At 41.1% G+C, this 26,596-nt stretch overlaps 2 protein-coding genes across 3 annotated transcripts in view; one reads left to right on the top strand and one right to left on the bottom strand.

Moving 5' to 3' along the window:
• mrps18b (mitochondrial ribosomal protein S18B) overlaps positions 1 to 14,127 on the bottom strand; it is a 28,413-nt gene extending 14,286 nt beyond the window's left edge. The window contains exon 1 of the mRNA XM_043678034.2: positions 13,528 to 14,127. Within this exon, the coding sequence (XP_043533969.1) occupies positions 13,528 to 13,587 (60 nt within the window). The 5' untranslated portion in view covers positions 13,588 to 14,127. The remainder of the gene's footprint in view (positions 1 to 13,527) is intronic.
• Positions 14,128 to 14,980: 853 nt separating this feature from the next.
• Positions 14,981 to 26,596, top strand: part of ppp1r10 (protein phosphatase 1, regulatory subunit 10) — a 38,421-nt gene continuing 26,805 nt past the window's right edge. Inside the window, exons 1-5 of one of the 2 annotated variants that reach the window (XM_043678026.2) lie at positions 14,981 to 15,506; positions 21,078 to 21,136; positions 23,145 to 23,284; positions 24,329 to 24,415; positions 25,942 to 26,077. In XM_043678026.2, the coding sequence (XP_043533961.1) occupies positions 21,089 to 21,136; positions 23,145 to 23,284; positions 24,329 to 24,415; positions 25,942 to 26,077 (411 nt within the window). In that variant the 5' untranslated portion in view covers positions 14,981 to 15,506; positions 21,078 to 21,088. The remainder of the gene's footprint in view (positions 15,507 to 21,077; positions 21,137 to 23,144; positions 23,285 to 24,328; positions 24,416 to 25,941; positions 26,078 to 26,596) is intronic. The other variant, XM_043678027.2, reaches the window with a different exon arrangement.

Genomic DNA, 26,596 nt, shown 5'->3' with positions numbered 1-26,596 from the left:
TTGGAAAAAAGGAAGAGAGGGGACCTAATTGAGGTGTACAAGATAATGAGAGGCATAGATAGAGTTGATAGCCAGAGACTTTTTCCCAGGGCAGACATTGTTAACACGAGTGGTCATAGTTTTAAGCTGTTTGGCGGAAAGTATAGTGGGGATGTCAGAGGCGGGTTCTTTACGCAGAGAGTTGTGAGAGCATGGAATGCGTTGCCAGCAGCAGTTGTGGAAGTGAGGTCATTGGGGATATTTAAGAGATTTCTGGACATGCATATGATCACAGAAATGTGAGGGTTCGTACATTAGGTTTACCTTACATGAGGATCAATAGTCGGCACAACATTGTGGGCTGAAGGGCCTGTTCTGTGCTGTACTGTTCTATGTTCTATGATACTTTTGGAATATTGCATGCAGTTCTGGTCTCCCTGCTATAGGAAGGATGTTGTGAAACTTGAAAGGGTTCAGAAAAGATTGACAAGGATGTTGCCAGGGTTGGAGGATTTGAGCTACAGGGAGAAGTTGAATAGACTGAGGCAGTTTTCCCTGAAGCATTGGAGGCTGAGGGGTGACCTTATAGAGGTTTATAAAATCATGAGGGGCATGGATAGGGTAAATAGACAAAGCCTTTTCCCTGGAGTGGGTGGAGTCCAGAATTTGACAGAATAGGTTTACATTAAGAGGGGAAAGATTTACAAGGGACTTAAGGGGCAACTTTTTCCACACAAAGGGTGGTGTATGTATGGAATGAGCTGCCGCAGGAAGTGGTGGAGGCTAGTACAATTGCAACATTTAAAATGCATCTGGTTGGGTATATGAATAGGAAAGGTTTTAGAAGGATATGGGCCAAATGCTGGCATACTGGACTAGATTAAGTTAGGATATGGGGTTGTCATGGACTAATTGGACCAAAGGGTCTGTTTCCATGCTGTTCACCTCTATGACTCTATCCATGTATTTACAATACATTAAAATTAAAATACTCAATGACCTTCAAAACTGACCCCAATGGTTCCTAAACAGATTTGGTGAATATCCGATACTAGACACTAGTTTAAGTTAAACAAAAGATTTCACAATTTATTAATAATATAGCAGTTTTAGCAGAGAAAAAAAGTTAAGCAATAAACTAATCTAATTAATGTCAATGATTTAAACTTAAATTTATTTAATTCTAACCCTCGCTCACCAAAGAATTTCGGGATGAATCATAAGGAAAAAGTAACTGGCCAGTAAACAATCTCTCTGATCTCTAATATTACCAGCACATGTAGCTTGCTTGGTTTCTGACTACATTGATGCATGCAAATATCTTCCAAGGAATAGCCACTTAATTCTTATAAATTTTACTCTCTGAACTTTTAATAAATTGATAATGGCTTGGGGGGGGGTGCAGGGGAGACACCAGGGAATAATCAAACCTTTGTCCTGTAGCTTTCACAGGCACAATCTGTCCGATCCAAAACCAATACAAAGTTTAAAACTCTCCATGCCAGACTGATGTCCCCCCTCTAGGTCCCAGTTGACCTGTAATATCTGTAAGGACATGAATAGGAAAGGTTTGAAGGAATATGGGCCAAACACAGGCAGGTGCAACTAGTTTAGTTTGGGAACATGTTCAGCATAGACTAATTGGACTGAAGGGTCTGTTTCCATGCTATGAGACTCTATGACAAGGCCTCTCCAGAGTCCAAGCATCTATAGCACCTTTTTAACAAGGACCAACCTACAACTAACTTGCAAGCCTGGCCTAGACCACTCTATTCAACGCTGCCTGACTGGTTGTGTTTTTCCAACACCACACTCTTCGACTCTGGCCTCAAACCCAGTTTGTTTACTTTCCATTTCTACAAGGAAACAAGCTGCAGTTCAATCCGAAGACCACCTTCTGCTCTCAGTTCACAGATTCAAACTAAAAATGATTAAACATAAAATAATGAACAAATAGTGAGGATTTCAACACAAGTTGCTTGACGATAACCTCAAGGTTCTGGTGAAGGGCTACTTAGCCCCCACATTCAGAGACACTTCTCAGCCTACCACCTTGCATTTTTTTTTATTTTTGAAGCGACGTGTATTTTACTAGTACCAGATATCTTAGAAATTCCTGAAAGCACTTTAGTTCACAATCTCATTTAATTCACAATCTGTCCTTGTCTACCCATGTCAATAACATATCTACTTCCTCAGGAGACTAAGGAAATTCAGCATGTCCATGAAGACTCTTAGCAATTTTTACTGATGCACCATAGAAAGCATTCTACTTAGATGCATCACAACTTGCTATCACGGCTGCTCTTCCCAAGACCACCAGAAACTACAGAGTCATGAACACAGCCGACTCCATCATGCAAACCAGCCTTCCATCTACTGACTCGGGAAAGCAGCCAACATCAAAGACCCCTACCACCCCAGTTATACTATCTTCCACTGTCTTCCATCAGGAGGAGATAAAGGGTTTGTATACACACAACGAATAGATTCAAGGACAACTTCTTCCCCACTGTTATTAAGACTTCTGAATTGACCATTCAAATTTTTTATTTAATGTTGATCTCACTCTTTGTGCACCTTATCTGCAGCTGTAACATTGTATTCTTTGCTCTGTTTTATTACCCTGTTGCACTTTATATGGTATGATCGACCTATACTGGAGGCAAAACAAAACTTGTCGCCATGCATAGGTACATGTGATAACAATAAATCAAAATTTCTGTTCAAAAAGAAAAATTGTCTCTCCAAACTGTTGATATAATGATTGGTGGATAGAAAGTAGCTCCAAGTTAGAACATAAGGCCTGTACGTGCTGTAATGTCCTTTGGCCCTCGATGTTGCACTGACCTGTGGAACCAATCTGAAGCCTATCTATCCTACACTATTCCATTATCATCCATATGTCTATCCAATGACCATTTAAATGCCATTAAAGTTGGCAAGTCTACTACTGTTGCAGGCAGTGCATTCCATGCCCCTACTACTCTGAGTAAAGAAACTACCTCCGACATCTGTCCTATATTTATCACCCCTCCATTTAAAGCTATGTCCCCTCATTCTAGTCATCATCAAAGGAAAAAGGCTCTCACCCTATCTAACCCTCTGATTATCTTCTATGTCTCAATTAAGTCACCTCAACCTTCTTCTCTCTTACAAAAAACAACCTCAAGTCCCTCGTACCAGGCAACATCTTAGTAAATCTCCTCTGAACCCTTTCCTAAGCTCCCACAGCCTTCCTATAATGTGACCAAAACTATGCGCAATACTCCAAGTGCAGCCGCACAAGAGGCGGAGGCGGAAGCGGAAGGGACAGGCCACTATAAATGCCGGAGGAAACACCACAGGAGGCTCCCAAGCACTGAAGATGTCACCTAGACAGGGGACGAAACGTTTGCAACAAAAACTTCCAGCTCGGCGAACAGAACCACAGCAACGAGCACCCGAGCTACAAATCTTCTCACAAACTTTGAGCACCAGAGTTTTGTACAGCTGCAGCATGATCTTGTGGCTCTGAAACTCAATCCCTCTACCAATAAAAGCTAAAACACCGTTTGCCTTTTTAACCACACCCCCACCCCCATCAACCTGAGTGGCAACTTTTTTTTAGATTAGATTACTTACAGATTAGATTACTTACAGTGTGGAAACAGGCCCTTCGGCCCAACAAGTCCACACTGACCCGCCGAAGCGAAACCCACCCATACCCCGACATTTACCCCTTACCTAACACTACTGGCAATTTAGCATGGCCAATTCACCTGACCTGCACATCTTTGGACTGTGGGAGGAAACCGGAGCACCCGGAGGAAACCCACGCAGACACGGGGAGAATGTGCAAACTCCACACAGTCAGTCGCCTGAGTCGGGAATTGAACCCGGGTCTCATGGCGCTGTGAGGCAGCAGTGCTAACCACTGTGCCACCGTGCCGCCCACTATGTAGCTTTAAAGGATCTATGTATCATTTGCCACCTCTCAGCCCAGGTCTGCAGCTTATCTATGTCTCTCTGTAACCTACAACATCCTTCAGCACTATCCACAATTCCACCAACCTTAGTGTCATCCACAAATTTACTAACCCATCCTTCTGTGCCCTCATCCATGTCATTTATAAAAATGACAAACAGCACTGGCACCAAAACAGATCTTTGCAGTACACCACTAGTAACTAAACTCCAGGATCAACATTTCCTATCAACCACCACCCTCTGTCTTGTTTCAGCTAGCCAACTTCTGATCCAAACCGCTAAATCACCCTCAATCCCATGCAATAGCCTACCATGGGGAACCTTATCAAATGCCTTACTGAAATCCATATACTCACCACATCAACCGCTTTATCCTCATCCACCTATTTGGTCACCTTCTCAAAGAACTCAATAAAGGTTAGTGAGGAATGACCTATCTTTTACGAAACCATGTTGACTATCCCTAATCAACTTATTCCTCTCTAGAGGATTATAAAGCCTATCTCTTATAACCTTTACCAACAACCAAAGTAAGGCTCACTGTTTTATAAATACCAGGATTGTGTCTACTCCCCTTCTTGAACAAGGGGACATTTGCTATCCTCCAGTCTTCTGGCACTATTCCTGTAGACAATGACTACATGAAGATCAAAGCCAAAGGCTCTGCAATCTCATCCCTGGCTTCCCAGAGAATCCTAGGATAAATCCCATCTGGCCCAGGGGACTTATCTATTTTCATACTTTCCAGAATTGCTAACACCTCCTTCTTGTGAACCTTAATCCCATCTAGTCTCGCAGCCTGTATCGCAGTATTCTCCTCGACAACATTATCACATTTCCAGTGTGAATACTGACAAAAAATATTCATTTAGCACATCCCCTATCTCCTTGGACTCCACGCACAACTTCCGACTACTATCCTTGATTGGCCCTAATCTTTCTCTAGTCATTCTTTTATTCATGATATTCCTATAGCATCCTTTAGGGTTTCCTTGATCATATTTGCCAATGACTTCTCATATCCCCTCCTGGCTCTTCTTAGTTCTCTCTTTAGGACTTTCCTGGCTAACTTGTAACTCTCAAACACCCTAACTGAACCCTCACATATCTTCCTAACATAAACCACCTTCTTCCTCTTGACAAGAGATTCAACTTTTTTTTAGTAAACCACGGATCGCTTGCTCGACCGCTTCCTCCCTGCCTGACAGGTACATACTTATCAAGGACTCGCAGTAGCTGTTCTTTGAATAAGCTCCACATTTCAACTGTACCCATTCCCTGCAGTTTCCTTCCCCATCCTAATCGCATCATAATTGCCTTTTCCCCAGCAATAACTCTTGCCCTGCTTTATATACTTACCCCTTTCCATCGATAAAGTAAACATAACCAAATTGTGGTCACTATCACCAAAGTGCTCACCTACCTCCAATTCTAACACCTGGCCAGGTTCATTACCCAGTACCAAATCCAATGTGGCCTTATCCCTTGTTGGCTTGTCTACATACTGTGTCAGGAAATCATCCTGCACACATTGAACAAAAACATCTAAAATACTCGAACTATAGTATACTTGTCAATATTTGGAAAGTTAAAGTCCCCCATAACAACAACCCTGTTACTCTTGCTCCTATCCAGAATTATCTTTACTATCCTTTCCTCTACATCTCTGGAACGCTTTGGAGACCTATAGAAAAGTCCCAACAGGGTGACCTTTCCTTTCCTGTTTCTAACCTCAGCCCATACTACCTCAGTAGACGAGTCCTCAATCATCCTTTCTGCTACCATAATATTGTCCTGAACAAACAATGCCACGCGTTCCCCTCTATTACCATCTTCTCTGTTCTTACTGAATCAGCTAAATACCGGAACCCACAACAACCATTCCTGTACCTGCTTTATCCATGTCTCCAAAATGACCACTATATCGAAGTCCCAGTTTACCCACCTTATTCAGGATGCTCCTGACATTGAATTCAACACACTTCATATCACCTTCTTGATTGCCGGTGAACTCTTGCAACCTTGAAACCTCATTTCTGACCTCACTAATCTCAACCTCCTGGACAGTGCAGCTACAATTAAGGTTCCCATCCCCCTCTTCTTGTACATGAGCCATTTTATAAAGAGAGCTGAGCTCTGGGACAGGAGGCCAGATCCTGCATTAAGAGGGTAATCAGTTGCATCCCAACTGACTGAGGCTTGTCATTGAACATGTGGAAACCAGTTTTTAGTGGTGGCTCACACAATTCAGAAAAAGGACTCCTCAGGCTCTTCACAATCTACACTGAGTAGAGAGATGAACATACTGTTGGTGATGTATACAAATTTGAGATTACACAAGACCTGCAGGAGTATGTGACCCCGTTTAAAATATTCATTTCTGAGTAGTAGTGTTGATTGCTCATCCCTATTTTCTCTTGATGGAGGTGTATCTTCACAAACCGCTGCTGCCCATGTGTAGGTACGCTCACAATGCTATTAGCAAGGGAATTCTAGGGTTTTGATTCAGTCACCATGAAGGAAATGCGATTATAGTTCCAAGGAATGTACTGTAACCTGGAAAGGAACTTGCAGGTGATGATGTTCCCAAATATCTGCTGCCCGTCTTTCTAGTTACTGAGTCAGTTTGGAAGATGCTGTCGAAAAGAGTTGCTTTACTGCATTTCGTAGATGATGGGAAGTGAAAGGAGTGAACATTTGAGGTGGTAAATGGGTTGATCAAGTGGGTGCTTTGGCTTGGATAGTGTCAGGTTTCTTGAGTTTGTTGGAGCTGCATTCATCCAGCCTAGTGTATTCTAATACAGTCCTGACTTGAGCTTTATAGATGGTGGTCAGGCGGTGAGTTTCTCATTGCAGGATTGCCAGCCTCTGAGTTCCTCTTGTAGTTACACTGTTGACATGCTACCCAGTTTAGTTTCTATGGTAATCCCCAAAACATTGACAGTGCTGGGAAATGTATGTGGTGGAGGGACCAACAGAGAGAGAAGAGGGGGTTTAGTGCTAGTAATAGCAGTGAATGTCAATGTCAGAAAGTAACATTCTCTCCTGTTGGAGATGGTCATTGCCTGACACTTGTGCCATGAATGACACATGCGATAAGTAACCACAAAATGTATTACCCAGTTAAACCACCAAGACAATCAATTCACCTGACTACTATTCTAAACGTTAACAATTCACATCAGCTTTTGTCATTACAGAAAATAAATTTTATTTACAGTAGGTGGAGTTAACTTTAACAAATGGCAGAGAAGAATAAATAATTGCTTAACTACTACTACTAAACACCTAAATACACATAACGAAGAGATCGAGATGCTTTCTGTTTGCTTATTCCAGATGTCTTTGCTATTCTACATTTGCAGATCTGTAACAAACTACAGCTGGACCAAATGAAGGGAGGTTGTCAGGCTGTTTTCTCAACTCAAGAACTACTCTGACCAAATAATCGCACAGCTAGAAAATGTGCATCACTTGATTTTTCCCAAGTTGCAAAACTCTCCTGGTATTTTACTATATAGCAATGCCACCTTCCATTCAGTTTTATAGTCCAAAATTTAAAAAAAAACATGGTATCTTCCAAATGCCATATCTGGACCGGATTGTCCAGTTTTTGACCCTCGTGATACAAAGGAAGGTCACTAGAATAATCCCACACAGTTTAGCAGCCTTTATGTATTATAATAGATAGGTCTGGCAGGAGAGAGATGGGTGTACTTCAGGACAATTTCACTGAAACACTGAATATGTTGGAAGGCGCTAGAGAGAGAGCGAGAGAGCGAGCGTGCGTGTTTTTGGGCAGAGTATTTAACTTAAAAAGTGTAGGGATCTTGACAGAGAGAGACATCAGCACATTGCCCTGGCTGTTCTCTGCATCAATAATACCAGTAATGAATTACCAGCTAGCAACAACTTGCTGAAACAGAGAAGTCAGTGTGTTATTTGTTTCTAGTTGTCAGGAGAAATAAAAAGAGAAGTTGGGAATCTCCCTTATTGTCATTGTGATTTGCTGAACCTGTTTTAATTAGTTTAGAAATTTCCCCATAGTTTCCTCATCCCTCAAATTGCCTAAAAATTCCCCAGATGATTGTGTAACTGGTGGGGTGAAAGTCCAGGGAATCTCCTCATTCAGTTGCACTGTGATTTGTTGACCTATGCTCAACGAACCAAGTTAATCTTCTCTCATATTTGTGCACACAGAGACAGAGTTAGCAATTTCAAAATCCAGCCATTTTGCATATGGAACTACTCTGGAATAGATAATGAGGAAAAGCTGGATAAGGCTCCACTTGTATTCACTGGACTTCAGAAAATTAAGAGATTAAATATGACAGGGTCCTGAAAGTCTTAGCAAGGTGTACATGCAACAGCTATTTCCTCTTGTGGAAGCATCTGGACAGAGAGACCAGTGCTTCAATACAAGAGATCATCCATTTAAAACAGATGGGCAACAATGCGGACTTTGCCAGTGACTCTCCAATGATTTCAACTTACCTACCTCAATTATTACTAGAAAAAAAGCTAGACAGATTTAAAACAATAACTCTACAACCAACCAACTACCTTCTCAACACCCCTCCTGTGATCTGCTGACTCCCTTTACACGCAGACTCTGACATCCTTGCCAGATTCATGTTCCAATCACCCACTTCCTCCAGCCCTGGATTCTATGGCTACTCTTTCCCATAGCCCCTGCTCCCTCAGATTTAGTAATCATGTGGAGGTGCCGGTGTTGGACAAGGGTGGATAAAGTCTGAAATCACACACCTACAGGTCATAGTCCAACAGGTTTATTTGAAATCACAAGCTTTTACCAGTGCCTCTTTGTCAGGTGAAGTGCCTCACCTCACAAAGGTGCTCTGAAAGCTTGTGACTTCAAATAAACCTGCTGGACTATAAGCTGGTGTCGTGTGACGTCTGCCCCAATTTAGTAATCTATGGGACCAGTAAAATGTAGTAGTCAGAGGGAAAAAAAAAGATGAAATGGAAAAAAATTTCTTCCTAAAGAGCTGGAATACAAACTCAGAAACTTTTGTAACAGCTATACAACGCTGGATTTGACAACTATCTGGGATACTATGCACAGTTCTGGGCACAGCATAATGGATACACAAATCTTTGACTCACTGGAATTTTAACAGAGCTCCAAAAGTTAACGAGTAGCCACGCAATTATGAGATTGCATAAATCAGACTTGAGCAAAATACAACTTTTCAGAGGTGATTCGAGTGAACTTTAAGGGTAGATGCTTTTTTCACTGTCTGGCTGCTGCAGAGTTTAGGATACGACAGCATAATCTTTATCAGAGCCAGGTTATTCAGGAACTCTCATCCACATCAAGGAGTAGATGCCAACTCGAGTAATAATTCTAAATCTAGCTTCAATACATCATTTTGTAAATCCAAAGGGATGAGGGGACCTAAAACCAAAGTGAACAGGTACAGTTTGGATACACAACAGTTACAGTACAGGAACTGGCCATTTGGCCGACTGGCTTACAGTCTGCACTGACTCTTCAAACAAGCATCATCACCTCACGTCAATCTCCTGCTTTTTCTCTCCAATAATAATAAACTTCAATCACAATCTCACTAAACAGCGGAACAGGTTTGAGGGGTTGAATAGTTTTCTGCTGTTTCTGTGGTCCTCTCCCAACACCATGAACTCATACTCAGCAATTTGTGATAATACAAATTCTGAAAGAAGCCATGTTCTGAAATGTGCCCACAATCAATTTGTCTGGATGATAGAAAGAAATCACGAGAAAGAGGGACCTTGTTGATAATGAGAACACTGTGGACCAAGTTAATAGGCTTGAACAGATTGATATTAAACAAGTGGGTGTGCTGGAAATTCTGGGAAGCATCAAGATAGCTAAGTCCCCAGGGCTAGGTATATCCAAGGTTACCATAGGAAGCGAGGAATGAGATTGCTGGGTCACTATCCATGGGAGTAGTACCAGACGATTGGAGGGAGGCAAATGTTGTTACTCTGTTCAAGAAAGGGAATAGGGAAATCCCTGGGAATTACAGACCAGTCAATCTTACGTCTGTGGTAAGCAAGGTACTAGAAAGGATTCTGAGAGGATTTATTGCTATCTGGAAAAACATAGTTTGATTAAAGATAGTCAGCATGGCTTTGTGTGGGGCAGGTCATGCCTCACAAGCGTTATTGAGTTCTTTGAGGATGTGATGAGACATGTTGACCAAGATCGAGCAGCGGATGTGATGTATATGGATTTCAGGAAGGCATTGGATAAGGTTCTCCACAGTAAGCTCATTCAGAAAGTTAGGAGGTATAGGATACAGGGAAATTTAGCTGTCTGGATTCAGAATTGGGTGGCCAAAAGAAGAGAGTGAATGGTAGTCATTGAAAAGTACTCTGCCTGGAGGTTGGTGACCAATGGTGTCCCATTGGGAACCTGTTCTTGGTCCTCTGCTTTTCGAACTTTTTATAAGTGACTTGGAAGAAGCGGAATGATGGGTTAGTAAGTTTGCCGATGACACAAAGGTCAGTGGTGTTGTAGATAGGATTCAACAAGACATTGAAAGGATGTAGAGCTGGCTGAGAAGTGGCAGATGGAGTTCAACTTGGATAAAGTTCAACTAGGGAGATTTAAACAATCCTTGGACAAACACATGGATGAAGATGGGATAGTGTAGGGGGATGAGCTGAGAATAATTCACAGGTTGGCACAACAGAGGGTCAAAGGGACTGTCTTATGCTGTATTGTTCTACGTTCTAAACTCAAAGTTGATTCATTTTGGAAGGTCAAATGTGAATGCTGAATACAGGCAGGGTTAAAGGCTGGATTCTTGGTAGTGTGGAGGAACAGTAGGGCCTCAGAGTCCACTTACATAGATTCCTCAAAGTTGCCACCAAGTTGATAGGGTTGTTAAGAAGGCGTACGGTGTTTTGGCTTTCATTAACAGAGGATTAAGTTTAATAGCCACAAGGTTTTGCTACAGGTGTATTAAACCTTGGTTAGACCACACTTGGAATATTGTGTCCAGTTCTGGTCACTTCCTTATAGGAAGGATGTCAATGCTTTAGAGAGGGTGCAGAGGAGATTTAGCTGGATGCTGCCTGGATTGGAGGGCTTGTCTTATAGAGAGGTTGAGTGAGCGAAGGTTTTCACACCGGAGAGAAGGAAGAAAGGGAGGTGACTTGATAGAGGTGTATGAAGTAAGGAGAGGCATAGATGGAGTAGGTAGCCAGAGACTTTTCCCCAAGGCAGAAATGGCTGTCACGAGGGGTCATAATTTTAAGGTGATTGGAGGAAAGTAAAGAGATGTCAGAGATAGGTTTTTTTATGCAGAGAGTAGTGGGTGTGTGGAATGCACTGCCAGCAGTGGTAGTAGATGCTGTTTTAAAAAATTCTCAAGGTCAGGTTCGTAGGAGAGTAGTCTGACACAGAACAAACGACCAAGAGGCGAGTCTGCTAGAATATGGGCATTTTATTCCCCGCAGCGTCGCCACAACGGGTCTGGCTTATACTCACTCTACATGTTACCAAAACTGGGAGCCGTCAGTTCTCGTAGAGCGGTTGCCAACAACCCACGCTCGGCGGTTAAACGTAACCCCGGAGCAGACTCACCGAACTGGAGACTTTTCCAGCTGATATACTCTTTTCCAGATATAAACATTCATGTGAACAGCAGAGCAAGGCTAAAAAACACATTCCATTCTGGTTACATACAGATAAGAAGATTCACACGGGACTAAGCAACACCTCCATTCCGGTTAGATTCACACATGTATTGGGACATAATTTTTAACCGTTTCACCACATTCCACTGCTTGGAATTTTACACCACAGATGCAAAGACACTAGGGACATTTAAGCGACTAGATTAGAGTGGTGCTGTAAAAGCACAGCAGGTCAGGCAGTATCCGAGGAACAGGAAAATCGACATTTTGGGCAAAAGCTCTCTGCCTTCATTCCTGATTAAGGGCTTTTGCCCAAAACGTTGATTTTCCTGCTGCTCGGATGCTGCCTGACCTGCTGTGCTTTTCCAGCACCAGTCTAATCTAGACTGATTTCCAGCAACTGCAGTACTCACTTTTGCCACATTTAAGCGACTACTAGACAAGCACATGGACAGCAGTGAATTGAGAGGTTAGGTTGATCTTAAATTAAGATAAATGCTTGGCAGAACATCATGGGCCGTGCCGTACTGTTCTATGTTCTATATCTTCGATAGACAACATCAGTAAGTTATTACATGGAGCTTTCACTTATCAGTAGCGCACTCAGCCAGTCAACAAAGGGTTTAAATCCCATATAAATTCAAGCACGTAACTGGTACGTTCATATAGTACTAGAAATACAACACCCTTAGAACTGCCATCTCTCAGATTTGGCTCTTGTACTCTCTCAGGTCCATGTTGTAACATTCAAAGAGCAAGAAAAGCTTTCCCTACTGTTATAGTGTCACAGAAATCTATAGCACAGAAAAAGGTCCTTTGGTCCCTCTGAGAAAGTACATCAATTTTGGAAAGCCAAATTAGAGCAGGACATATGCACTTAATGATAAGATTCTGGGGAGTGTTGCCGGATGAAAAGACATTGGCATGCAAGTTTATAGTTCCTTGAAAGGACTCAGAATTCTAAGATTTACAAGCCAGCGTTGGAGGGTTTTAACTATAGGGAGAATAATTTGGGGTTATTTTCCCTGGAGCATCAGAGTCTGAGAGGTGACCTTATAGAGGTTTATGATATCATGAAGGGCATGGAAAGAGTAAATAGTCAAGGTCTTCTCCCTGGGGGGGGGGGGGGGGAGAAAGAGTCCAAAACTATAGGGCATATGTTGAAAGTGGGAGGGGAAAGACATAAAGTGACCTACAGGGCAACCTTTTCAAAAAGAGGGTATTGAGTGTATGGATTGAGCTGCCAGGGGAAGTGGTGAAGGCTGGTGCAATTACAATATTTAAAAGGCATCTGGATGGGTATATGAATAGAAGGAGTTTAGAGGGATATGGGTCAAGATTAGAGTGGTGTTGGAAAAGCACAGCAGGTCAAGCAGCATTAAAGGAGCAGGAAAATCGATGTTGGGGCAAAAGTCCTTCATTCTTTTTGCCCAAAACATTGATTTTCCTGCATCTCAGATGCTGCCTGACCTGCTGTGCTTTTCCAGCACCACCCTAATCTCCAGTATCTGCAGTACCCACTTCTGCCATAGAGGGCCATGGACCAAATGCTGACAAATGGGACTAGATTTACAGTATACAGGACATCTGGTCAGCATGGAAGAATTAAACTGAAGCTGTCTGTTTAGGCGACTCTGATGAGTCCAAGGCTATTTTGAAGACCTTAGAGCCTCGCTTCACCTGCTCCACCACAAATGCCAAAAGGGATCCACTGCTGTGTTTGGAATTGGGAGGGTCAACCTTGGACCGAGAGATGATAAACTGACTCCAGTCAAACTTGTCTGTAAAAGGTCAAAAAAAAACAGGTTGGGGGCGGGTAAAGGTACACCCTCTACTTAACATCAGCATTAAGTTCGTCACAAGGTGCAATCAATAACAGGTGGAAAAGCAGAGTGCCCCTCCTGAGGGAGGCTGCACACAAAGTCTTACCAACAGACCCCTGTGGACCACTGCCATTGTCCTGAGCTGAGACCTCACCAGCGCCGCCATCTTGTCGGGCCACGAAGGTGAAAGGTCAACTCCAGTCCTGGCTGCTTTCTTTCCCGCCTCTAGCCGACCCCTGCCCCCCTCACAAGTTAAAAACTAAACCAACCGGGTTCCAAAACAACAACGGCCAATCGTTCAAAACAAAAGAACGTCCTTTTAAACCCAACGGACCGGGGAGGGAGGGGGGCGAAACCTGCACCAGCTCCCATCCGACGTCATCACGTTCCAAAAAAAAAGGCAAAGCGCCGTCCACGGGGGAAGAATTCTTTTAAAAATCTTTTTTTTTGTTGGAAACTCTCGCCTTCTTTATTTTTTTTTTAAAAACCTCCCGCCCTTTTCAGACTTTCGGCTTTAAGGTCGGCGGGGATGGCCGAGGGTGGGTACGGTTTTAATTTTTTTTTGTCTTTGGATCGCAACGCACGTCACGTGGCATGCGTTTTCGCCACCGCCGTCCTGGTATTTTTTTTTTGTGTTTTTCAAAAACAAAAAAAAATTTTTGAAATTCGATGTCACTTTTTTTTTTAAAAAAAGAAAAACCTCGACGCTGATAAACGGAGGGTGGGGTGGGAGACAACGTTGTAGGACTGAAGAGGTAGACTAACGGCCAAAATGGTGGTTGGGTGGGGGGTGGGGGAAATGGGTGAACACTTGTCTTCGACACGGATCGTTCCAGTGCGCCTGCGCCTCCACAAAGAATGATCTGCAATTCATTCTGACGTCAGCTGCCTTTACATAACGCAGTGTCCCGGGGAGGGGGAGGGGATGGGAGCGACAGGGAAGGAGCCCACCCCCACCAAAAAAAATTGGGTGGGGTGGGAGGCAAGGGTCAAGTATTCACGCACAGGGCAAATCGGTTGGACGCTTTAAGTCGGTGTTGTTGGGTGGGGGGGAAGGAAAGAGGGGGAAAAAAAAAGATAAAATAATTTCCGATCTGACGGAATCGACCCGCAGGCACCCACCGAAATCGGTCAAGGCGCCCAAGCGGCCAATGGGATTCAAACCCTAACGGCCGCCCCCACGTGACGTCCGTCCTCCCCTACCCCTTCCTCTGTGACGTCCGCGCCCTCCCTATAAAAGCCCGGACGCAGGCTGCTGCGCCATTCCAGCGTTTGTTTTGAGGTATGTGCGGGTGGGAGGAGGCGGGTTTGAATTTTTTTTTTCCTCTCTCGCGTGCTTAATTCGCCTGCGTGAGTTTTTTTTTCCGGGGGTGGCAATTAAAGAAAATAAAATCGAGTTTACTTTCAAGTGCTTAACGTGTTTTTATTTTTTTTTTGTTGTGTCTTTTTTAAAAAAAAAAATCGTGTTTTATTTTTTTTGCCTCGAGTCATGACTATTTGCTTATTATAACCATGTTCCTCCTTTTTGTGTTTTCTCTTTTTTTTCCCCCCCCCCACTGCAGGTTTTTTCCCACACCCCCCTCCCCAATTCGTTCGGTGAAGACGACGGAGAAAAAGAAGTCTCTTGTGTCTGTGTGTGTGTGTGAGGATAACAAAAAAAAACAGCCGCACCTTCAAACAAAAAAAAATGCAGTTTTTCATGTAGCTCTGATCAACCTTGGGACACCCGACCTCCTCTTTGTTTGTGTTCGCTCTTTTTTTTTAAAAGAAACGAGTTTTTTTTGCCATTTTTTTTTTAAAAAAAAGACAAAAGGCTTCTCGCGAAATAAGGAGACAGATCAGCCAACAAAACAAAACAAAATAACCGAGAATATATTACTCTGACCCTTCTTCTCCTCTCCCGCCCCCCCCGCCTTATGAGCTTTTTTTTTATATCTAAACGAAAATTTTGCTTTAAAAGAAATACTTAAGTCATGACTCTAACAAAAAAACTGTCAACATTGTGTTGTGTTTGCACATAAACAAACAGACAAACAATACTCTCGAGTCGCTGTCAAAAGGAGAATTTTTAAAAAAAACAAAATAGTAAGTTCCGCTTTTTGGCAACCAGAGGAGAAATGAAAAATTAATTTTTTTTTATATATAAGGTGGCGGGGCGGTGGGGGACGGGGAAGGAGATGGTTTGGCAAATGGAAGGTGGCGGGTGTGTATGTGTTAATGTGTTTATTATTTTAAAAGATGGTTTTTGTAATGATATATCTTTTTAAAATGCACAAATGAACGAGGCGGGGAAACGTTCTGGTGGGGGCAGGGTGGTGGTGACAACCCATGAGCTCACACACGCACGAATATATTTAGTTCTCGTTTCCCCTTTTTTAAAAAAAAGTAATAAAAAAAAGCCTTTTTTTAAACGTACAACAGTTGCTCTTTGGGCGTGTGTGTGAGACGGACTGGGGGGGGGGGGGCAATCTGTAAATAAAGATTGCCGTGTATAAATCTCCCGGGAGCGGAAAGGAAAGGGGGGGGGGTGTTGTTGAAAAGTTAGAAACGGAAGGTGGAAATTAATTCGAATGTTTCACCCCCCCCCCCCCCCGTCCAAACAATTTTTTTTCCCGGTAGCCGGCTGTCGATCTTGAGAATTGTTTTAAAATGCCTTTTGTTGTTTCTGTACCTGGAGCTTGTCCCTTTTTTTTATTAAATATGGAGGACGCCTCTCTAAGATGGCGGCCGGGTTGTCGTTTGTAAAATGGCCGCCCTGTCCTCCTCCTCTTCCTTTATGCTGCTGTTGCCTATCTCTGTGTGCGCTGATGATTATATTTCTTCCCCCTTCTCTCTCTCTCTCTCTCTCACACTGGGCGAGGTTGTGACATCAGTGCTGACTCGACCTTCCCCTTGTCTCCACTTTCTCCTCTTCCCCCCACCCCCATTTCTGGCTTTCTTCTCCTCCACCACTCACCCTCCCCCCCCCCCCCCAAACCACTTTACTAGCCAACACCCTGTTTTTCTTTGAACAAAGCCTGTCCAAGACCGAGACTTTTTGTTTCCAGACTTTCTTCTCCTCTTTCTCTCCCCCCCCCCCCCCCCCCCCAAGATCTTGTTTCTTTCTCTCTCTCTCACCCACCCAGAATTTGAGTGGTTGTTTGCTACAGCCCGATGCGTATTTTTTTAAGAAACGATTTTTTTTAAAATTCCGCTCCCGTTCTTATTTTTTTCCCCGTCCCAAGTCTTTTGTCTTGAAAGAAATACCCCGCTAGTCGCTCGAGGTTTGGATGAAAATTGCAAGCCTTTTTCTGCCACACCGCCATTATACGTGTGGCGCTCAGGAGTGTTGCAACATTAATAATTGTCTTAATTCTTTCTTTTTCCCCGATCGTCAAGGAATCTTGGATCTGTGTTTTTTTTGTGTACATATCCAATTCACTGTGATTTGAAGGGACTTGATCGATGCCTGTTTTGGAAGCGGGTGGGGCGGCTGGAAACAATATTACCCTATTTAATTTGGTTACCTGCGAACATTTAAGCAGTTTGTAAAATGCCGGCTTTACTACAGCGGTGGGACTGTAGATTTACTTAGGCATCAATCAACTTCTGGATCAAATTGATTTGCTTTTGATTCATGGAGAAAGTAGCTGTAATCATGTTACCACTGGGCCGCATGTAAATTCATGCAGGCCATAACTTAATGATCACTGTTTTCCATAATAGGTGCATAATTCTTTGCAGCGAGCATCTTCATATGGGAGGCGGTTAACTTTTCATATAGGAGTTAAGTGCCCATGTCTGCACGCTTTTGTACTGTTTAGTTTCCCAGCACATGTAGGGCTGATGAATAGGGGGAGGTGAAGCTAAAACATCCTGCACTTTAAAAACTCATCACAGGGACAGCCACATGCAAACTGGTAAGCAAACCTTTCTGACCTTAATTGCATTTCACAACTTCATTGCTTTCTTGAACGTGTAATGTTTGCCGTTCTGCAAAAGAAAACAAATCCATGGTGAAATTTTCGATGCATGCAAAAAGGCTTTGTCGACATTGTTCCAGTGAACTACACAAGAACTTGTTTCACAGTCTGTTTTCATGCCTGAATTAACCATTGGTAGCCACGTCTTCCATATGGTAGTAGAATATTTTTAGAATCTATTTCAAATTTGTATTTTTTTAATTTGATTTTTAATGACTACTTTTTTCAAATATTTAGTGGCTGAATTTTTAATTGCACTTAAGAACTTGAGGTGATGGAGTTATATTTGAAATGGATCTAAATAGCTCAATGGGTTAATGTGCTGTGCTGCACTTACATGCATTTGGCAGTGTAAACTCGACCATTAACTGAATTCAGTTTTTAACTCGGACTTTCTTTTTTTCCCCTTAGTGTATTAAGGAATGCCGTCAGTGCCCCCAGACTACAGGGCTAATTTCCTCTGCTCCCTTTTCACACTTGATTCTGAAAATAGTCAGGGGTACTACAGATTCAATTAAAGGGCAATGTAAAGGCTTTGCTATCTAATTAGATATTCGCAGCTGGTGTTAGCTGTGGGTAAGGGAGCAACAAGCCATCCTGTTACCTTTTTTATATAAAAAGGAGGTAGGTCAAGAGAGCATTTAGTGCACTTTTGAAGGTAAGAACTCAAAACAAACCCCCTTGCTCAGACAAGCTTTTTGTTTTTGTATAAAAGCCCTACGTTTAGTTGGATTAGCTAGCCTTGGCCTAGTTCCCCTCCAGTGGCCTGGTGGTAACATGTTCAATGATACTTTAACTCGTTTGTGAAAAATTTCCATCTAATCTAAAGGATAAAATTTGTGTATATGTAGAATTCCATTGTACCTTATGTAATATTCTAATGCACTTTTGAGAGGGTGGGAAGATGTATGTAACTATATATATAAACTGGTTTCTTGCTGCACAAACGTGATATGTGCAGTATGTTACAGGAAACCAGTGGTCTTCCACAAGCAATTGGTTGCTGGATTCATAAGCTGATTCCTAATCAGTGTTCTTGCAAGCCAGTGTCATACTTATTTTTGAAAAGATAATGGGGTTGACATCTAGAAGCTGTACTTATTAAGTGTAATTTAAGCACTACAGCACACTTTTTTGATAAAATCAAAGGTAGGTGGCATGTGACCAATGTAGCCATTTGAGCACAAGCATTTGTCCATGTGAACAATCTAACCCCCTTGTGAATTAGCCATTTGCAAAACCATATTTTGAACTCACCATATTTTGAACCACTCAAGTGAATTCAGTTTGCCAACACTTAGTGTAACTGCAGTGACATGAGCCAGGTTTGTATTTACTTAACTGCACAGTGCTCCAAATATTACAAGTGAATAGGAATTACAGAATCGCCATGACCAAGTGGTGTGGTGTTTGGCGTCACTTTTATTGGGAGCACCATCCAACTGTGCTGAGACATGTGTTCATGCATGTGACTGCAGAATACTGCAAGTTCATAACAATTTTTCAGGTAACATGAATGCCATTTTTCAGCACTTGTGCTAAATTAACAGTTACAGGTCAACATCTTACTCATGGTTTCAGCTTCAAACACCATCTAGTCAGCCTGGAATGAGTAACTTTGGCTTGTAAAGCTATTGCTTTACTTTGCCTGTCTTGCTCAAGCTTTAAGGAAGCTTGCTATTCTAGGGATGCTAGTCTGCAGTTTCTGCTAGTGTTGGGCTGCTTGAATTCTAGCTTAATTTTATCAATTCAATAGAACACTTTATGCATTATTGTAAAACGATTGGCTCTTTAATTTGGTTTCTATATACAATTCAAAAGATTTGTTTTTTTGCCTTCCTGGAAGTTGTGATATATTTTAACTCACCTTTGAACTACACCAGTGCATCTAAAACTTTCCTTTTTAGTACTTGATGCTTCTGGCTTTGAAAAGATGTTTGTCTTTTGTCATCCTTAATGGAACCATTCTTGCCCTCTTAATTGGCTTATTTCAATGTTGACAACTGATTCCATTGCCATCTTTATTCAGTCTAAAGTTTGTTTCTACATTTTAAAGTAGAATTGTACCCAAGTAACCTCAGCATTTAAGAGAGCTGTAAAAAGTTTTAGTTGCTGACTGGCTCATAGGTCTGAGTGCAGCAGTGCCCAAAATAAACCTGCTGTGTGCAGGTTAATGTCAGTGTAATTTAAACAAGTTATAACTAGTCTGGCTAGGTCAATATTAGGACTAAATTAGTTCTACATAGTTTTGATCCTTTCCCAAACCCCTCAATCTTAACTGGATGCACACCAATTAACAATATTAACCTACAATAAAAGTTCCCCTTTTTTAGCTTCAACATAAGTCTAATGTCAACTTAAACTAATCAATTGGAAGTGCTTTGGAGCTGATCTTAGTACAAGTGGGTCTTAATGTGCTGGAGACTTGAATAATTTGGTTTATTGATTAAAACAAATACATTTAAAATCTGTATAACTGGTGCTAATTATTGTGAAAACAGTTTTGCTATTTCTAGTTAAGCATAAAAACTTTGCATCCTGTATTCCTGTCATTGGTGATTTGAAATCCATCCTTTTTCTCAAATGAATTCTGCTTGTTTGTAGGTGCAGAATTGTTTCCTAGAAATTGAAAGATAAAAATGTAATAGGTGTCCAGAGACGTGCAGGTTAGGTGAACTGGCCATGCTAAATTGTCCAATAGTGTTCAGGGGTGTGTGGGTTAGGTGCATTAGACAGGGGTAAATATAGGGTAAGGAATGGGTCTGGGTGGGTTACTCTTCAAAGGGTCTGTTTCAACACTAGGGATTTTAATATTACCAGTTTTTTTGAAAGGAGCCAAGTTTCCAAATCTTGCATAGCTCGGCTTGCTCTCTGGCAAACATTAAAATTACATTTAACAAGTACATATTGGCCATTGTGAGCATGTCTATTGATTTTTATTGAAGATAACTGAAGTGAGTCTTTAGATGGCCTAATAATTAGTGTAGACTTTACACTTACAAGGATATTTATCTAGATGGGGCCAGTGAATAAATTTGCACCAGCTTCCCTAAACTCAATTTGACTTTAAGAGTCAGAGGGTATTCAGTACTGAAGTATAAAGCTGAATTTTGGCTCGTCTCTGCAAAATACAAAGGGTGTAATAAGCCTTCAAACATTCTGATCTTCTACTCAGGGGCATGATAATTGCAAGATATAAGTTTAAAGCCAAACTATGATTCAGTCTCCCAATGAACACTGAAGCCTAATTACCTGATCTGTTTTGAGTTTCCCTCTTGCCAATACAATCATCAAAATGCTGTGACTTCAGAAGTATTCTGAATCTTCTGGGGGGGGGAAGCAAAATGTAATCAATACTTCCTTAAAATTAGTATTGCAGAGCTCTTTTTAAGGTGCAGCAATTGTGTAATAGGGTATTTTGATCTGAACCCTCACCTACTGCTTGATCAATGGTAAAATTTCCAAACTTGTACATAATGCAGTCCTTAGCAAATTTGGCAGTGCAGTTTCATCAATAAGCTGCTTTGAGCCAGTCAAATAGTTTAGCATTTGCTTTCTGCTGTGGACAGGTTTTTAACTTGGACACATGTCCATACATTATTATAAATGGTTTCCCCTTCAGAATAGGCATTATGCGGTCAAATTTTAACCATTAAATTTTAATTATCTCTTTTCCTCCCCCCTCTTTATATAGTCTCCCAGACCATGGAACTTTTGAGCAGGCAGCTGGAGATCTGCATACAACTGATTCTGGTAGCTGATGCTGAATTGCAGATGATCACTGTTTTGTCTCTTCCCACTTTCCTTGCTATCTGTACCTGGCCTGTGTGGGGCAGGAGAGGAATCAGCAAAATCTGCATAGTCTGCAGGGAACCAGCTCAACGGCACAACCTGAAAATGCTGCTGAGGCTGCAGCAATGAATAGGCTATACTATCTCACTGCATAACCCTTTTGAGAGGAGTAGCTTTTGGCACTTCAGTTGGGAAGATGACAAAAGCTGAACACTTGTTTAAAGCACAACATTTTTGAGTGATTCCAGAGCACTTAAGCACCTTTCTTGGTGACAGCCACTGCATCTTGCCTCTTGACACTTCATAGAAGCAAAAGCTAAATTTCATAAGATCCGCCTATCCATACTGCTTATAGACTTAATGATCTTTACTCTGGTGATTACATGTGCTGTAGTCTCCAGTTCTGATTGACCAAGGCATTCTGTGATCCTTGGATAATGATGGCTAAAAGTCATCTTATTTGTAAGGCCTGCCTACTCTTGCCATCCAACCAAAAATACTCAAGCTGGCTTCTTTGAATCGTAAAATATCAGCAAAACATAGGTATTTTGATTACAAAGCTCTATCTGTCTAGCAGGCACTAGACTAATGCTCTGCCAACTTAGTCCGTACTGCTAAAATTTAGTAATTCTGAGGTTTAAAAACCTTGGTGCAAGGCACTATGGGGCCAATTAAATATTTCACCTGCACTGATATGAACTTCAACTAAGTTTTTTTTATCAAGTGATCTCATTTTTATTAAAAAAAACTTAAACTGCAGTCAATGAAAGAGCACTTCACTCAACAGAACATTAATTATAAACTCAGAACCCTGCTTAAAGCTGTAATACTGTTACATAGTGGCAACATATGAGTGCCTTCTGATGTAGAGCATACAGATCTTTGCTATTGATTTTTTTTTAAAAATCAACTTGTCAAAATAAACGTTTCTGCAACTTTTTTGCAGGATTGTTTTGAATATTTTATATAGCTTATCTGCCTGCTTTTAATACCTTTAACCAGCCAGTTGTAATTTGAAAACCAGTTGTTTCCTAAGTACACTCAGTGTAATCTTTGTATGTAGTTAATGCAGTTAGGATAGGATGGACTGTGACTGTTTCCACACCTACATTCTGAAATATGCAGTTTTGTATACCATTCAATAATTTGTTCATGTAGGTGTTAGAATTTTGAGTAGGAAGGAGTTGGAGATAAGTAATAATGGTTACCCTGGTTGCTGTCCTTTTAATTTCTAATAAATGGTTGTACCTGAACAACTTAACTGAAATGCTCAATTTCAGGAAGAAAACAAAGCTGCCTTACACAAAACAATGTACATAGTACTAAGTTGGTAATAAACAAGCTTAAGCCCACAACACTTATCAGAAGACTTCACCTTGTTTTTTAATGCCATTTATGATATCACTGAGGTGGGAGGGATCTGATTTATTGGATCTGCTTAATTTAGGTCTAGTAAAGAGATCCCTAAACTAATGGGTGATATCTGAATATGTGAAATGAGTTTGCAATTGTATTCAGAACAGTAGGGAAAATCTTTTAACCCGCTTATGGCATATATCATCTCGATAAATGCAAGAAAGCTTTAATCTTACACTGGGCATCTAGAAAGAGCAGGTGACTGGGGGCAGAAAATGTATTGTTGTTTTCTGCCCTTTACAAATGGGGGTGTCAATCATGTCAAAGTCTCGTCGCATTTTCAGAACAGGTTCAGTGATTTTTTTTCCCTCTCAATTTGGAGGATGGCAGGGAAGAGCTGAATGACTAAGTCGTATATCTTGTAAGGCAATCTTCAGAAATTACAAGTTTGAAATGTGTGCAAGTTAGTGCATCAAGATTACTAGACTGGGATTGCATACATATTGATCCTAATTATAAATAAAGGCTGTAATCTAATATCAATCAATTAATTTTAGACAAAAGGGGAATTTGAAAAAACAACTGACATATTTTCTATCTTTTTATTTTTAAGGGTAATTGCTACTATTACAATCCATTTGATACGATGGGTTCAGGGCCAGTAGATCCAAAAGAGCTTCTGATAGGGTTGGACTGCCTCCTTGGTAAAGATGGGGAAATTAAAAGTGGTGATGGTGTCATTAGAATCTACAGGTAATTCTTCGTTCTTTTCCATATAACTATACACATGCAAAACACCAGCTCCATATTTGCCCTACTGTCTTCAAACTTTGTTTCAGCATGTGATTTTTTGAGTTTGCTATATAAATGTATGATGTATTCATTAATTGAATAACACTACTAAACAATTATCAGTGTTCAAACGTCAATCTGCTATTTTCCTTTTCTGTGAAAAGCCATAACTCTCGCAGATTTTTTTATCATTGTATTAATGGGTTTGAGTATTTATGAACATGGGGCACCCCTGTTTGAAGAATTTGCAATGGCGCTGGGAGGTTGGGCAGGGAATTGTCCACTTTTTTGAGTATCTATTTTGACTCATGTACCCAGTTGCCTTTTTCTAATAGATACACTGGAGGTTGCCCATGGTCTATTATTTGAGGCTAGCGATGTTCACTTGCAACATATGCAGTGGGTATTATCCATAAATTCTGTTTAGATAACAGTCAAGAACTAGAGCTGAGCTGATGTTTTAACCTTTCTTAGCTTGAAACTGAATGGGATGCACTTTAATCCTGGTTATGGTTTAATAGTCCTTATCCATGCAGCAGAGCCTGATTTTCAATTGTCTCATCCCTGAGAGTGGACACAGGAGCATGTGGTAGTCAGTCAGTGTGCACCAGCTATCCCACATTCAAAGATGATCACATTCCATTTTCATATCATCCACTCTTGTTTATCCCAGGGATTGTAGCTATTGCAATGGTTATCTGCATTAGAAAGGAAAACTGGGATTGATGTAAAATTAGCATTCCACTCACTCCTGCCAGTTTCCCAATAAATAGATTAAAAAGACCTCCCCCACCTACGATCTTGATTATTTAATAACTTAATATTTCTTTTGAATTTGAGATTCCGTTGCATTATTAAAGATATCCATTATGTTTGAGTTAATTTCAGACTTTCAACATGGCTCTTAAGCACACTATTCCTTCCTTTTGAATACTATTTATTAAGAGAATATTTATGAGCTGTGCCATCTGCTTGTTAATTATCTTCACCACTTTTGACTTTCAGGTTAATGAAAGATGCAAAAAAGCTCGTGAGCAGATGCATGTACTTGAACATCCTACTGCAGACCAGATCGGAGGATATCTTGAACCAGTAAGGCTACTAGTTTCTAACTTGATATCAATATCGTTGGTCTTTTGACTATTCTCTCCATTAATATTGCAGCATGGTGCTTTATAATGGGATTATTGTTCAACCTGTCATCCAACCTTATGATCTGACCCTTTCACCATTTTGTTTATAATGTTGGCAATTAGTAATAGTCATAGAGATTTTACAGCATAGAAACAGACTCTTCAGCCCAACTTGTCCATGCCAACCAGATATCCTAAATAAATCTAGTCCCATTTGCCAACATTTGGCTCATATCCCCCTAAACCTTTGCTATTCATATACCCATCCAGATGCCTTTTAAATGTTGTATTTGTACCAGCCTTTTCCACTTCCTGTGGCAGCTCATTCCATACATGCATCACCTTTTGTGTGAAAATGTTGCCCTTTGGTGCTTTTTAAATTTTGTGCCCTCTCTCCTTGTACCTTTTGCCCTCTAGTTTTGGGCTCTCTAATCCTTGGGGAATGACATTGTCTATTCACCCTATTCATGTTCCTCATGATTTTATAAACCTCTATAAGGTCATCCTTCAGCCTCAGGGAAAGTAGCCCCAGTCTATTCAGCCTTTCCCTGTAACTCAAACCCTCCGACCCTAGCAACCTCCTTGTAAATCTTTTATGAGCACTTTCAAGTTTCAAACATCTCTCCCACAGCAGGGAGACCAGAATTGCACACAGTATTCCAATAGTGGCCAAACCAACGTTCTGTACAGCCACAAGATGACCTCCTAACTCCTATACTTAATACACTGATAAATGCAGAAATTCACAGGATTATTCCTTTGGTTTCAACTATATCTATTCATCTTATTGTAGGCATGACCTCCAGTTTGCACCCATAGTGTATATGTTTGTTCCCACTTGGTTTACTCAGTTTTATGTTTCTGAAATCTTAAGTGAGTTCACTAAGCAACCACCTGATGAAGGAGCAGCGCTCTGAAAGCTAGTGTGCTTCCAATTAAACCTGTTGGACATAACCTGGTGTTGTGTGATTTTTAACTTTGTCAGTCCAACACTGGCATCTCCAAATCTTGAATAGTTGGGAGGCTGATATCATGAAAATTTATTCTAGAGCAAGTGATGTCAATATGTCAAGAAAACCTGATCAGAAATGGCTGACTGTACATGTTTCAGCTTGGTTTCTGGCACTCTTTCCTCTAGCTCTGTAGGTTGTCAAACTTAACCACTTGATTGTGAAGTCTGGGTTAACAGCCCCAATGTACTACTTAGCACATCTGCTATATAATTGGAAAACCTCTTTTGAGTGTGACATTGACTTTGTCCAGGTTAAGTTAGAAATGATAGGTTGACAAAGAATGGTGCCAAATAAAATTAAGAGCATTTATCATCGTTCTTCAAAGTTAACCACCTTTGCTTATTCTCCTCTTCTCCCCACCCATTTTTTCCTGATTTACTATTTATTATAAATGCTTTACATTTTTAGTGCTGTACCTCTGAATAGCAGAAAAGAGCTGATGAGAGTTATGCATTTATTTCTCTCCTTGAAGGTTCATCAACGTTGGTGGTTACAAGCTGCTGAATAACTGGCTGGCCTATTCCAAATCTACTAGCAATGTACCATTGTTACAACAAATTCTGCTGGCATTACAGCTGCTGCCACTCACAGTGGACCATCTAAAACAAGTAAGCAAAGCTAAGCAAACAAAGCACTATGCAATGCAACCTTGAGGATAGGACTTGCCTTTTATGACTATGTTCATTATATGAAGAGGCAAGGAGTTATGATTTGTGTTCTGTGCAACTAAACAGGGATGAAAAGTATTCCATTCTTTCATCAATAGGATAGGTGCTTTTCATTTGTACGAGGCAGTGAGAGTAGCCAACATAGAAGGTGATTAATAGAATAATTAGAGAGCAGGTGAGAATTTCTGACACAAAGGGTCATGGAAGCAGATTGAATAATAACTTGTAAAATGAGACATCTGCAGGGCCAGGTTAAGGGCAGGGGAGGGAAACCATTTAGTAGCCCTTTCAAAGTGTCAGGGCAAGTCCAGTAGATTAAATGGTAGCTTCTTTTATAATTAATAGCTTGATAATACAGCATTTGAACTTTGATGAGTTGAGAGGTGAAGTTTTATTTTAACTTGCATTCCCGATTTAGATTCAAGGCTAAAAGCTTCAATTTGGTTCTTTTTGACTGTA

This window comes from Chiloscyllium plagiosum, unplaced genomic scaffold, assembly GCF_037043375.1.
Source record: "Chiloscyllium plagiosum isolate Xiang-an unplaced genomic scaffold, Cpla_swu_hap1 HiC_scaffold_35, whole genome shotgun sequence".
In the NCBI taxonomy this organism is placed as follows: domain Eukaryota; kingdom Metazoa; phylum Chordata; class Chondrichthyes; order Orectolobiformes; family Hemiscylliidae; genus Chiloscyllium; species Chiloscyllium plagiosum.
This window is presented reverse-complemented; position numbering and strand designations above follow the sequence as displayed.